General features: G+C 31.0%; 2 protein-coding genes across 5 annotated transcripts; both read right to left on the reverse strand.

The window, feature by feature from the left end:
* Positions 1–349: 349 nt before the first annotated feature.
* LOC105143491 (E3 ubiquitin-protein ligase TRIM45) lies at positions 350–4,751 on the reverse strand. 3 transcript variants are annotated; one of them, XM_087403267.1, is made up of 8 exons: positions 4,391–4,751; positions 4,114–4,318; positions 3,663–3,919; positions 3,308–3,519; positions 3,003–3,203; positions 2,613–2,821; positions 927–1,006; positions 350–432 (listed from the first exon to the last, which is right to left on the reverse strand). In XM_087403267.1, exons 2-8 carry the CDS (start codon positions 4,296–4,298, stop codon positions 353–355), a joined length of 1,224 nt encoding a protein of 407 aa, XP_087259393.1. In that variant the 5' UTR covers positions 4,299–4,318; positions 4,391–4,751; the 3' UTR covers positions 350–352. The 3 variants fall into 3 exon arrangements, with proteins under 3 accessions (XP_087259393.1, XP_011050157.1, XP_087259392.1); XM_011051855.2 differs by lacking the exons at positions 350–432; positions 927–1,006 and adding an exon at positions 2,036–2,302; XM_087403266.1 differs by lacking the exons at positions 350–432; positions 927–1,006 and adding an exon at positions 2,036–2,302 and having other exon boundaries at positions 4,114–4,333.
* Positions 4,752–4,892: 141 nt separating this feature from the next.
* Positions 4,893–10,723, reverse strand: LOC105143493 (dyslexia-associated protein KIAA0319). Of its 2 annotated transcripts, none has more exons than XM_011051859.2 (15): positions 10,310–10,723; positions 9,471–9,882; positions 9,175–9,353; positions 8,717–9,103; positions 8,422–8,647; positions 7,793–8,166; positions 7,559–7,670; positions 7,324–7,472; positions 7,067–7,257; positions 6,883–6,982; positions 6,481–6,801; positions 6,269–6,370; positions 5,914–6,099; positions 5,471–5,620; positions 4,893–5,395 (listed from the first exon to the last, which is right to left on the reverse strand). In XM_011051859.2, the coding sequence occupies exons 2-14, from the start codon at positions 9,875–9,877 to the stop codon at positions 5,472–5,474; spliced, it is 2,883 nt and encodes a 960-aa protein (XP_011050161.2). In that variant the 5' UTR covers positions 9,878–9,882; positions 10,310–10,723; the 3' UTR covers positions 4,893–5,395; position 5,471. The 2 variants fall into 2 exon arrangements, with proteins under 2 accessions (XP_011050161.2, XP_011050160.2); XM_011051858.2 differs by having other exon boundaries at positions 4,893–5,401.
* Positions 10,724–13,510: the final 2,787 nt, after the last annotated feature.

The following is a 13,510-nucleotide window of genomic DNA, read 5'->3' on the forward strand; positions in this document are numbered from 1 at the left end:
TAATAATACTTAACGAAATGTTTAAATAAAAATGAATATCACATGACAAAAACGCAAGGTACATTATATCGAGCAATATCATAGCTTTTGTATATTTACATATGATAAAAGAAAAATAGTTCATAATATTTTTACCATTTAAATGACCTTTATACTATCGAATGTTTACATCTAATGTTTATATAATGTTTATAATTACTATCTTTAAGGATACAGATGTGAAGCTCTGAAGGGATGCTTGAAATAAATAAGAATTTTCTTTATACAGATACTTTGAGAATAATACAGATGTTTTAAATTTACGAGACTATAAAATCGTATTACTCCACATGAAACAGGCTCGAGAAAGAATTCAAGAGTTTGAACGATTACAAAAAGCACGACATCTTCTAGATGCCATTTCATTATTAAACGATTTGCTTGCTGATGGTTCCGAAATAGAAATACTATCGCTTGCTGAAATAATAGTGAGAAGATTAAAAAAGTTAGGTGTGACAAATATAACGTCTGATAAAGAAAACGGTATGTACTTGATATATATGAGTTTTCTTTACGACGCATAATAGAATAAATTTTATGTATATATAAAGAAAACTTATATGTATTATATTCTTTTTGTAGAATATTGGTATAAAAATACGAGATTATCAGCTTCGAGGTTTACACATAGCGGTATTTATCATTGTTGTACATTTTGCTCCAGTGGTGGAAAGAAAGAAATTATTTGTGGCTGCAGAGGCACCATGCCTGGTAAGGATTATAATTTCAAAAATTAAATTTTTAAATAGAACTACGGAATAAAACATAAAAACAAATTTTTTTATAATATTAATTCTATAGTATTGTAATACATTTACAAAAAGAGCAATTTTTAATAGGCTCTATTCACAATTTAGACATAAACAATTAGATAAAAGATAAATTAATTTTTATAAAGGTGGTTACAAAGGTTGTGGCCATGGACATATTGGACATCCAGGCTTTAATCATTGGTCTTGCTGTGGATCTATATTACGTAATGGACGTTGCTTAATTATACGAAAAACTATGCATCAACTTATATTGTAAGTCTTAATAAATTAATAAATATATCTTTGTGTATAAATATAATTTAGATATTCCAGTTTAAAAAAAATTAATGTTTTCAATTATGCCTTGATTTTTAAAAAATATGAAATTGTTTCAAGAGATTAAGTATATGTATATGTTTGATCAATTGAGATTTGGATTTATAAGTTTTGAAACAATTTCATACACAATAGCAGTTTCTTATTGAGAAATTTCTGATTAAAAGTTGTATAAAACTTTAGATGTTATTTTATTCCTGCATTAGACTATACTAGAATTCTCTTTCTTGTTTTCGCTAAATACAAAACATATATACTTCTCACTTTAAGTTCCAAAAGTGTACATTAGTTTAGACACAAAAAACAGACCTTTTATTTAAAGCAAAAAAGGTAATCTTATCAATATTTAAATTCTGTTTTGCAACAGCTTATATTGATCATTAAACTTAATAGTTTAAATCATGCAGTAATACTTAACAAAGTAAATGATTATTGAACATCTCTGTTCGAAAAAAAGCAGAAAAGTAAGAAAGATAGAGAAAATATGGAATTTTTTATATTATGCTTGTCTTACCTTAATTTTATCGCTGTTTAGATGAAATGTATGTGACAACGAAATGTATATGAATTAATATCAATTTTACACAACACACACACACACACACAAATATATATATATAATATATATATTAGGTGTTGGAATTAATTCGTAGCGTTTTACAAGTGATGGGAAGTACTTTCATTAATGTATTTTTTAATGCTCATGTGAAATAAATAACATTCTTTCATTAAAAACGCTACGAATTAATTCCAACACCTAATATATATATATATATATATATATATATATATATAAATTAATGCACATATATAAATTAATTTATGTTAATTTATATTGTAGATATTTTTTATATATTTCTTTGTCAATATATTTACATATATATAAGGTACATACATAAAATCAGGTGCTATTTACATTTGTATTTATTATTAGTTACAAATATTCGTACTATATTTAACTAAACTTAAACATAACATGTTTCAAAACACATCAGTCGCGACATAACTTGCTTCTTGTTCAATATTGTTTAATGTTGTATTAACAAAAATATATTCAAATGTTATAATTATTTTAATAATTCTAATCGGTTTGTGTCTCAGTCAAAGAGCTTTGGAATGTATGCTTTGTACCTCAAATGACAATTATGTCTTTTTCGCTTACTATTTCCATTATCCTATTAATCACATGACAATTATATTACAGTATTCTACACTAATAAGACTAATAAGAGTAACACTAATAAGAATTAGTGCGCGAATGCACATTTGTGCGTGGTCTTATACACATCGAACGCTGCTTTTATTATATATATGAAAAAACATTTATAAATTTTGAAACATTACGTAGTAAGTTTTAAATCTATAGATTTATATTACAAAACTGGAAGTTTATATAAATCATACACTGTGCAAATGCGAATTGTATAAAACTCATTATACAATGTTTCAGAATTTATATTTTAATTCATAAATAATTGAACGTACTTGCAAATCTTGGCTACATTGTGTGCTTCTCCAAGATCATTAGTTGAAAATATGTCGTGGTTGTATTGAATTAATAGATTATTTAGATACATCCTTGCTTTCTGCAACATTGTTGCTAAGTACATACCAACTCTTTTTCCCACTCCAATAGCATCTTCATTAGCATGACCTCTATGCTGTATACTCCACATGCATTCCTTGCACGTTACCTGAAAATATATTATTTATTTATAAACCCTATAAAATAGTAAGTCATTAAGTATAGTAAATGAAAAAGAATTTGTATGACTTCAATAATGAAAGTATTAATTATTTAAGTCGATTGCATTTCCTTTGTATACATAATGCAATATTAAAAAGTATATGTAGGAAGGAAAAATTTTTGTAAACCTGCTGACACGCGATGCAATAAAATCTTAAAGCGTGCGTTGGATGTATTTGACATAAAATCGTTCGTCGTACTTTAGTAGCCTCCCATAGTGGCTTCATTAAATGTTTAATTGTTCTTGCTTCCGCAATATTTTGTTGTTCATGTTGCCTGCCGCATTCCGAGCAAAAATTGCGCAAACACGTTGAACACTGTATGAGTGCCTTAAAAGAATAATATGCGGAAAATAATATAAAACATTTCTACTTTATGATAAAATGAAAATTTTAAAGCAATAATAATATCTATAGATCGTCGTGGATTGTACCATAACTTCGTCTGTGCAGGTATCGCAAAGTACTCTATTGACCAGTTTACGTCGCACGGTGTCCATAACTGAACGATGTTGTAAGAGATAATGCGGTGGCGGTACAGCGGAATTAGCATTCGGCAAATGCGAGTCGCATAACGGACACGTTTCGTAAATATCGGGTTGTGTGTAAATTCGATTTTTATCTCGTATTTCGCTCTTTGAAGGAACTGCAAGGATATAATTCTCATCAATATGTCTTCATAACAAATCAAAAGTCAACGATTATAACAGTTACATTAATATTATTATTATTAAAAGTATTGAATTGAATTTCCCTTTGTTGACATCAAATTTTTCTTTCGCCACTTACTCTTGCTCATCAATTCGTAAACGCAAGATAAACATATAGGATGCAAGCAAGGAAGGAGTCTAGGTTCCTCCATTCTCTGCCCACATCTGGGACATTGGAAGGCTGCATCGTGCGACAACCTATATGAAGAATGCATCGGTTCTCTCAGATCTTCGAGTTCATTGTCTATTTTGTTGCGAGTGAACACGGGGGAAGACTGGTATGCAAAACCATTCGAATTCGGTGAAGGTGCACGTCTTTTTCTGGAATCTTCGTTACTGAAAATAATCAAGGACATTTATAGTTATTGTAAAAATAAAAAAAGTTTTAAAAATTCTATTCACATCAGTTGGGCGATTGATGTTTTACATAGTATAATTGTCATTTTAACTCTCTCGATTCAAAGAGACTTTATATGTTAAATCATATATCATACATTAATAAGTTTTAATTTAAAGATCGCATCGCTCACCGTTTGTTCGGTGCTATCATCATTGGTTCAACATGAACGAAATCTTCAGTATTTATACCTTTGCTCTTGCATTCGACCAAATTTGCGTAAATATGATCGCAGCTTCCAAGCTCACTGTCTACCGTAGTCTCGCGACCGCAGCAACTTTTCGAAGAGCGTTTCGCCGAACAATTCACGAAATCCATCGATTACGTTAAAAATGCAACTGTAATGAGAGTAACTGCAATAAATATGTAATTTTTTTTCAACATCAAAATCTCAATCAATAATTACTCACCAAAAAATTAAAGTACAATTGATGGGAGATACGAAGGAATAAGTTAACGGGCCGCACGAAGTCTTCCTACTACTTAAAACTCATTCTGCAACAACGTAGTGGGTTAAAAATAACTTTAAAATATAGGCTATGAGCCAAACGCATGGAACTTGTCTTGAAATGCGAAATCTTCGCTGCTCTCCAGTTGCGAAATTATATCTTTAATATCTGAGATTATCTCGAGAAAATGTGGAAAAAATTTATTATTCTGCACAAATCGTTTGCTAGCACAGAAATGAATAAAAATACTTGATATTTATGTAACAATTTATTAGGAAGAGATTTTCTCATTTAATATAATAAATTCTTTCAGAGAGATAAGATTTTTTTTAATTGAGTGAATAAGAATTATTTATAAATAATTTATAAATAATATTGAAAGCAATACACTTTTAATTTAAGTAATAATTTTTTTTCTATTTGAAAGGTAGGTGTATGCGAGGAATAAATAATAAAATATAGATATGGATAATAAATTTTATTTAGTATCCATGTAGTGTAAAAATAAGATCGGCAATGTTATATATTAAAGAGTAAGCAGTACATATAAATGACATACAGACCTCATACAGTATTTATTATACATATCGATTTTTTAATTGAAGTACTTTCTAAGGCCATAATAATACTTAGACAAGCTCTCAAATAGGTTGACGATTACGTGACGCTGCTTTTTATCGCGTCAGCAATCGTTGGCGCAGTTAGAATCACATGATAAGTACAGAATAAAATTGATTAATAATACTTAAGACGAATTAAGTAATGTGACATTATTATTAATATCGTATATCTATAAACAATACTTAAAATCTATCTACCTTCTTAGAACATTGTTATCAATACCGATTCTGAAGGCGATCATTCTTCATAAGGTACATATGTCAACTGACACCTTCATGACTAGTATTTCAAGATTGGCCAAACTGACACGACTGTGTACTATTTATCTTTGTACCACTATCATTTCTGAAACTTGATAAAATTTAGATATAAAATATACTGATTACTATATTTTAACATATGAATTTAATTCGCTATTACCTCATGTCTTTACTCGAGGACCGACTTTGATAAATCCATTCCGAGATTTACCGTTTCTTACATGACTACCGCTTTTACTCTTACGATGTTCAAACAAAACATCATCAGAATCAGTGTCAGATTCTGATAATACCATCTTGTGAGTTGAAACTGTATACAAAAAGAAAATTATTATAACTTAATAGTTATAATAAATAAACATGTGATATATATTCAAATATTTTTGAATACATTCAAATATTTGAAAGAATAATTCTTAAAATGGTTTGAGCAAGAAACAGTAAAATAAAATATTTTAAATAATAAAATTTTATAGTTTTAATACTTTTTCATCTAAATTGACATTAAAAAAAAAACTCTACAGTGATAATGACAAATAATTCAAAACACTGATTATTACTGTCATTTCATGAGCACAAATTGAGTAATAGAAAATTACATACATGCACTGCTATCATCTTCTGGTTCTGGTTGTAACAGAGAATAACGTGGTGGTTTCTTCTTAGGCCGAAGCAAACGTCTTCTACCAGCGCATATCCTCTGACACAAGCAAACAAGACCCCAAATAAATCCAACCCAGCATATAACTAATGATAGCAATGCTATTATCACATACAAAATGCTCCAATCTGAAAAAAAGAAAAGGGATTAAAATATAATGTAGAATAAAATGTGTAAGCTATGTTAAAAAGTGCACATAAAATATAGAATGTACATAAAGTAATTTAAAAGATACGTTGAGATCATTGAGACGCTGTGTATTAAATAATATTGGTAAATAGAAAGAAAAAAACATACCGCAATTAGAGTCTCCGTTACCAAAATACTTTTGTATTAAATTCTGCATCCAAAATGCTTCGCATAAGCATTGTCTTGTCTCTTGATCGCATACACCATGACCTAAACAGAAATCTACCTTTATTTCCATTTTTACATAATTTTTAGTTTTTACATAAAATTTTTGCATATTTTATATTGTACTTTAATATTTTATATTTTCAATATAATACCTGAACAATTATTTTGGCATACAGCGGTATCTATGTTAGCAACTGATAGTTGTAGAAGACCAGAATCTTGTAGTAACTTTTCTTTTAGTCTTTTGACTACTTCTGGACCTGGTAATATTGTTTTTCCTCCCTTCTTTTCCACGTAAAATATTAAGACGGCCTTTCCAGTGTGTGGTTCCGCTCTCAAACTTCGTACGACAATCGAAGCTTCGTCTCGCAACAACATTTGCAGTTTCACTACCAACGAATCTTTTTGTGAAACAGTTAACATACTAGCCCCAATGTTTAGCGTTAGTTCTACCAAGTACAACAACTGCGGATCTATGGAATAGAAAGAGAAGTTAAATTTTTAAATTATCGCGTTACAAAATGGTGATATATTTTTTTCTAGTCAATACTAACCGGGTTTCACAATTACTGACACAGTGTCTTCACTGCTCAGACCTTGATCATCCATTACTTTTAATCGAAAGACATAACGACCAGGAACTATATCTGTTAGCTATAAAAAAAGACAACATAAGCATATATATATTTGTGCATACATATTGTGTACACAATCAAATGGAATTGATTTTAATTTTACCATTAAGACTGGTGATTTATCTGTATTTTGAACTATAGTGCCAATCGCAAGACTAGATTGATCTCTGGTCCACAGCCATTGTCCTATCCTTAAGTCATCGCTCGATTGCGATCCATTGATGATTAACGCGCTGATCGGTGCCGTCTCAACTTGATCGCCACCAGCGTTTGCTTTCGGAGGTGCATTTTTATCTAGGGAATAAAATTTGTTATATACATCGCACGATATAATATGATTGAGAGACACTTACTACTTACTTTGTGTTACCTTTACATTAACCGTATCCGAATCCGCGTTTCCATTATCATCAACAACAGTCAATTTAAATACATAATCACCCTTAGTTAGTTTTGTAATATTTGTGACGGATTCATTAACTGTAGCAAATTCAGCGTTATTAGGCCCGCTGTAACACGAATGATACATTTTTAAATCTAAGATACATGGCATATATATATATAGTAAGATGTAATTTAATTAGATACATTGTACCTTACTTGCTCCCAATGATATAAGACAATTTTGATATCATCCTTACTTCTTGTGCCATTCAGAACAGCGCGGGTTGTCGGTAATGCTATGCTTATATCGTCACCAGCATCGGCTACAACAAAATTAATTGAAACATAAGAAGTGGTACATTTTAAATTGTTAAGTATTTTCTATCACTGTGTAGTTACAAAATTTAATAGATTTGAAATATTAATTAACAAAAACGACATCTACCCTTTGGTGGTTTATTCGTTGGAGGTTTCACAAAGACATGCACTTCCGCTATGGAAGATTGCTCGGAATCGTCTGTTACTTTAAGTACAAATGTATACATTCCTTCCTCCAAGTTTGATAATTGTAAATAAGGTGTTCTTGTGTTCTGCATATCTACCGCTTTATTCTGATCAGATGGACTCTTGGTCCACTCCCAATTGGCTATTCCTCGATCATCAGTACTTAAATTACCGTTAAGCGTCAATGTATTTTGAGGTAGATAAATGATAACATCTTGGCCTGCGTTTGCACTAGGAGGATAGTCAGTCACTTTCAAGACAGTTATATTGGCACTTGTCGAATTTGTAACGTGATTTGAATCTTCAACTGTTAATCTGTAAAAATAATTTATATAAAGAGGATTTATATAAAAATTATTAATATTTTTATATAAAAATTATAATATTTCTAAAGGCTCATTTTTACCATGCCAATCGGTATAGTAAGAAATTTTTCTTTTTCTTCTTTAAATAAAGAAGAAATCAATATGTCAATCGGTTATGGTTTAATATAGCAGTTTAATATAGCGGTTTAATAATTATAATAGCATATTGTATAATTATATTAGCGGTAACACAGTTAGTACTAACTTGAATGTGTAATTGCCAGCAATAAGATTATTTAATTGAAGCGTAGGTGTATCCACAAGGTTAGGCTGATATCCAATCGGACCTTGTTGCAATTCCCAATGATAAGAGATAACACGATCATCATCTTTACTACTCGAACCATCCAAGACCGCGCCTGTATTTGGTAATTTTACAATTTGCGAAGCAGGAGTAATTATGGCAATTGGTGCTTGATTGATACGTTTTGCTAAAATAAAATCTCAGATTAAAAAAAATCAATACTTCGTAAAAAAAAAATTTTTTTTAAAAAACTTACGAGGTAAAACACTGACATTGGCATACGCTTCTCCATAAGCATTCGGACTGCTTACAGTTACTTTAAACGTGTACAAGCCTTCTGATAAATTGCTTAATTTAACAGTACCACGATTTTGATCTGTCATTGTTCCAGTGTGTCCCTCTGGTTGACTAAGCAAACTCCAGACGTAATTATAATGTTGATTGCCTCGTTCAGCAGGGACAGTATACGCAGACAACGTAGCTTCGTTTTCCGGTAATCTCACTTCCTTAGAAATTGCCGAGACTACTAATTGCTTCATAGTCGGCTTAATTGACGTGCTGGTTTCTTTCATAGTTGGAATTTTTATTTGTTGTGTTACACCAAGGTCACCAGTGTCTATCTCATCTATCATTATACAAGTACCTACAGCAGATATAAATCATTAAAAATACAATCAATTTTAGATTACACAAATGAGTAAAAGTAAAACATACCAGCAATAGTCCGCTTGAAGCCTAAAGGACACTGACAAGTTCCAACATCGGTATCTCCATGTTTTACGCAAATTTCATTATCTAGACAACCCGATTGATCTATACAATTGATAATATTGATTCTGCTTGCTTCGTTAAACAGTACTTGATCTTGCTCTGTGCCATCTGTACTCAATGTTCTAAACATACATGATGCATTAAAGGAATAAATAAATTATTATTTATTGTTCAGAGGGAAAAAAATTGTTTAATGATAGTCTATTTAATTTTGAATTAAACTATTTAATTTTGCTTACCCGGCATTGTCTTCATTGACTTGATCCAATATATCACTCCATACTTTGTTACTCTCTACAGGTCTGACCAATACCATGCTCGGTGGATTATCATTTGCCAATTCAGGTCTGTATAATGGCACACATACCATGGAATTCTCGCATTCTACATGATAACATGTACCATTGTACATAAATGCTACATTACACAAAGGTTTCTTGCAACAGGCCATTGCACAGTCTTGCAAGTTGGACAAGTGAGTTTGTTTCGTGTAAGTCCCACCAGTCAAATTTCCACGAGGTAAATAACTTGTAAACACTCGCTGATATAGATCTGGACACAACAATTGTACGTTCCACCTGGCATAATCGCCGATGCAGCTTTCGAATAATAATAAATATAATCCCAGGCGATATATTCCAATCATGTTAGCTGTGCAACAAAAATTTAAAATCACAAATAAGCATTTTCTTTTTAATTTACAAGACATTAATAAAAACATTTTTCAGAATATAACAATGCATAGTATAATAAAAATAACATAGAAATCATAAATATAGCATGTAAATCATAAAATAAAATGAACACACAATGCATTATTTTGATAACTGAGATAAAACAATTTTTTATTTACAACATATAAGAACACAATGCACATCAATATAAATATAAACTATAATTCTAATAAAAATTTTATTATATAAAAAAATAATTTTTTTTAATACATTATAAAATGTATATTTTAATTATTTAACATTTAACTGAACGTGTTATCTAAGATTGTAAAAGTGATACGTACAAAATAATGTTGAGGAAATATCGGATATCAATAAAGCATTCAATAAAATAGGACTCGTACCTGATTCTCGTTACACACCGTTGTGAAAATAAATAGGGACACTCGCGAACGCGAAGGCCAAGCAGAAAGATCGTTAGGTTACTTTACGATGACACATGTGTCACCTCCTGCGTTTTCTCGCTGTCGTAAACCCCTCGCGATCCGTCGACGATTATTCGTCTGGCGAGTCTCACTTTAAAGTAGCTTGCAGACTTGCGCAGCTTATCATATATTAGTAGCATGTTATTATCAAACAGCCTAGACCATATGGGTGATTATCATATTTCCTGTCGCACCGTACCGGAATAACGATCGTGCATAATAATACTGACGATAAAAACCGACACAGACGCGACGTCCCTCGACGAGCGAACGACGTCGCGAACGAAAACTCAAGAGTTGTCAATTATCATGACCAACTATGAAAATATTGACAATTGTTTCCGTATTTTACTGCCATCTGCAATATAGGGAATTAATATACGCTGTCGATTTCAATTTATTCTTTTTATAGCGATATAGAGTATTAAATTTTTTGCACTACGAAGTATATATTTATATTTAAGACGTTAGAGGGGAAACGAAGAAAGATTAAACGTATAAAAATTAGTAGCAAATAAATCTATTATCGACAGAAGGAACTGATATAATTGAAGAAGGTTGACATTATCGACTTCCTTCTCCCTCCAAAAAAATGCAATAATATGAAATCTAATAAAAGTTTGCATTATTTAAAATTTAGCTTATAAAACACATATCAGCAAGCTTAGTTATTTTTTATCATTTTGACGTCAAAATAACATCTTTAATGGCGTATCATTTTGCTAGGATACAATATTAATTTTATGATTTATTATTTTGTAGGTATGTGTACCTCTATAACACGAAATATAGCGGCAATGTTACTTTAAAAGATTATAATATTTCGTAAAACATTGCAGCAATATTTCTATATCCTCTAAAATAATTAAAATATTACTGCAACCCTACAAGCGCAAAATATTCCTAAAATGTTATATGAACATTATCAACAAATTAAAATAATGTTATTATAATATTTGGAGAATATTATGTAATATTTTTTAATATCGTAGTGTCCACTTTACATAATACTTGATATTATGCTTTTAATATTTCTAAATATTACAAAATACTTATTAATATTAATTATTTTTATATAAATGCAATATTTCATGATAAGTAAAGTCTCCTGTCTGCATCTTAGTGTTTTAATAATGTTTTGATATGATTTTATGTAACGTGACATTTTTCATCATCTGACCTGATCAAAGCAGCGCGGCATTTGGACGTGTCTGCTCTTATCATATCTTTGAGCGATTCTTTTTGTTGCGTTCTGTGAGGTATTATTGTTGTTTGCGAGTTTATGTAGGACAATTGGCACCTACTGTATATGAATATCATTGTACTAACTGTCTTATCACCTTAACTGGTAGCATGGAAGAAGATGGAGGACACAGATCGGTGGCGCGAAGGCACTCAGAGGAGGGATAATACGCAAGTGATACCATTTTGAATTTTTTCAACTAATATCCTATTTATGAGCTTGTTATCCTATCGCTGAATTCATTACATATGATTGCTAAAAAAGGAGCGACTAAAGCGACACTATAAAGGATGACCACTCTTTGCAAAATTAATTTTTTACGACTTAAGACCTTATGAGCGCTACAATTTCTATTGTAGATCCCATAAGTCATATTCCGCGCGCAAGGATAAAGGATAAAGGCTATCGCGACTCGCGACTTGCAAGAAGGACTGGCGGGGCTCGCGACCAATCAGGGCGATAAGAATTATCACGTAGGTCTACGATAACTACAGATTGTTTGCGCGCCATAGTGGAGATAATCCTTCTTTTCCATCAAGCTGCGCATGCTGCGCGTCTTCGAAAGGAAATATATTGGACTCGGCCAAAGAGTAAAGAGAAACAGGAGGGAATGTATCAATAATAAGGGTAGCTATATCCGCGGACGGATGTACGTCATGGCAGCCATCTTAAGTGTCCACTTTTTTGACGTTTATATAATTTTAACAGAAAAAAGATCTTGAGCTAGTTCATTATTAATAAATATTGTAAAAAACACCATGGTGTGTGTTCAAGCTTTTGAGTCCAGTAGTTGGCATTCATTCGGAGCATAAACAAGAGTAACTTTTTTGAACTGAAAATGTCGGAATTTATTTCAAAAAAGTAACATTTTAGCGGGAAGTTTTACTCCATTATTTCATTTTAAAGAAAAGTGTTGCGGAAACATATCGTTTGCTCGTGGATATCTACGAGCATGCTTATCGAATACTACTTGTAAAAAATAGTTTCGGCTATTCAACAATGGTGATTTCGACGTGGCAAAGAACGCGAAGATGCATCGAAAAAATTTGAAGATGCAGAATTGCATCACTCGAAGAAAATCCATGTCGATCATTTAATGAATTGTTAAAAGAATTAAATGTTGATAGATCCACTGTTGGAAAACGTTTACATGCAATGGGAATAGTGCAAAAAGAAGGAAATTGGGTGCCAAACAAATTGAAAGAGAAAGACGTTTGATCACGTGCGAGATGCTGCTTCAACGACAACAAGGAAGGGTTTTCTGCATCGTATCATGACTAACGATGAAAAATGGATCTGCTACGATAATCCTAAACGCTCGAAAATATAGGTGATGCCAGGTAAACCAGGCCTATCAATGCCAAAACGGAATATTCATGCTTCGAAGTTTTATATACTTCTAAAAGTAATGAAAATTAATCCAGAACACGAATGACTCAACGTGTGTAATAAAGATGTCCAAAACTAAGGTGTGCCCTAAGGATTAAATGTGAACGCACGACGAAGTTGCGCCACGTTTAGTGCGGTTGCAACGTTCAGTTCTACGCGCCAAAATCATTTTCAGTCTTTAATCGTAATCTTGAACTGAACTGAGGTAACAGTTTCACAAATTAAAATAAATGTTATTATAATGTAATACTTTTTAATTCATACAATATTACAGTAACATTAAATAATATTACTTTTAATTATAATATTATTAGGAGTGTACATATAACCATTCATTATTTCCGGAATATAATTTAATATTATATATTATAATTTTAATAAAATATATTATTAAATATATTATTAAAATGTTTAATATTCTAAGAATATATTTAAAATATTACTTAATAATAAATAGTATTACGTGTTCAAAAAGATAGTATAATCGA

This window comes from Acromyrmex echinatior, chromosome 2 (assembly GCF_024713525.1).
Source record: "Acromyrmex echinatior isolate Ae372 chromosome 2, ASM2471352v2, whole genome shotgun sequence".
Lineage (NCBI taxonomy): Eukaryota > Metazoa > Arthropoda > Insecta > Hymenoptera > Formicidae > Acromyrmex > Acromyrmex echinatior.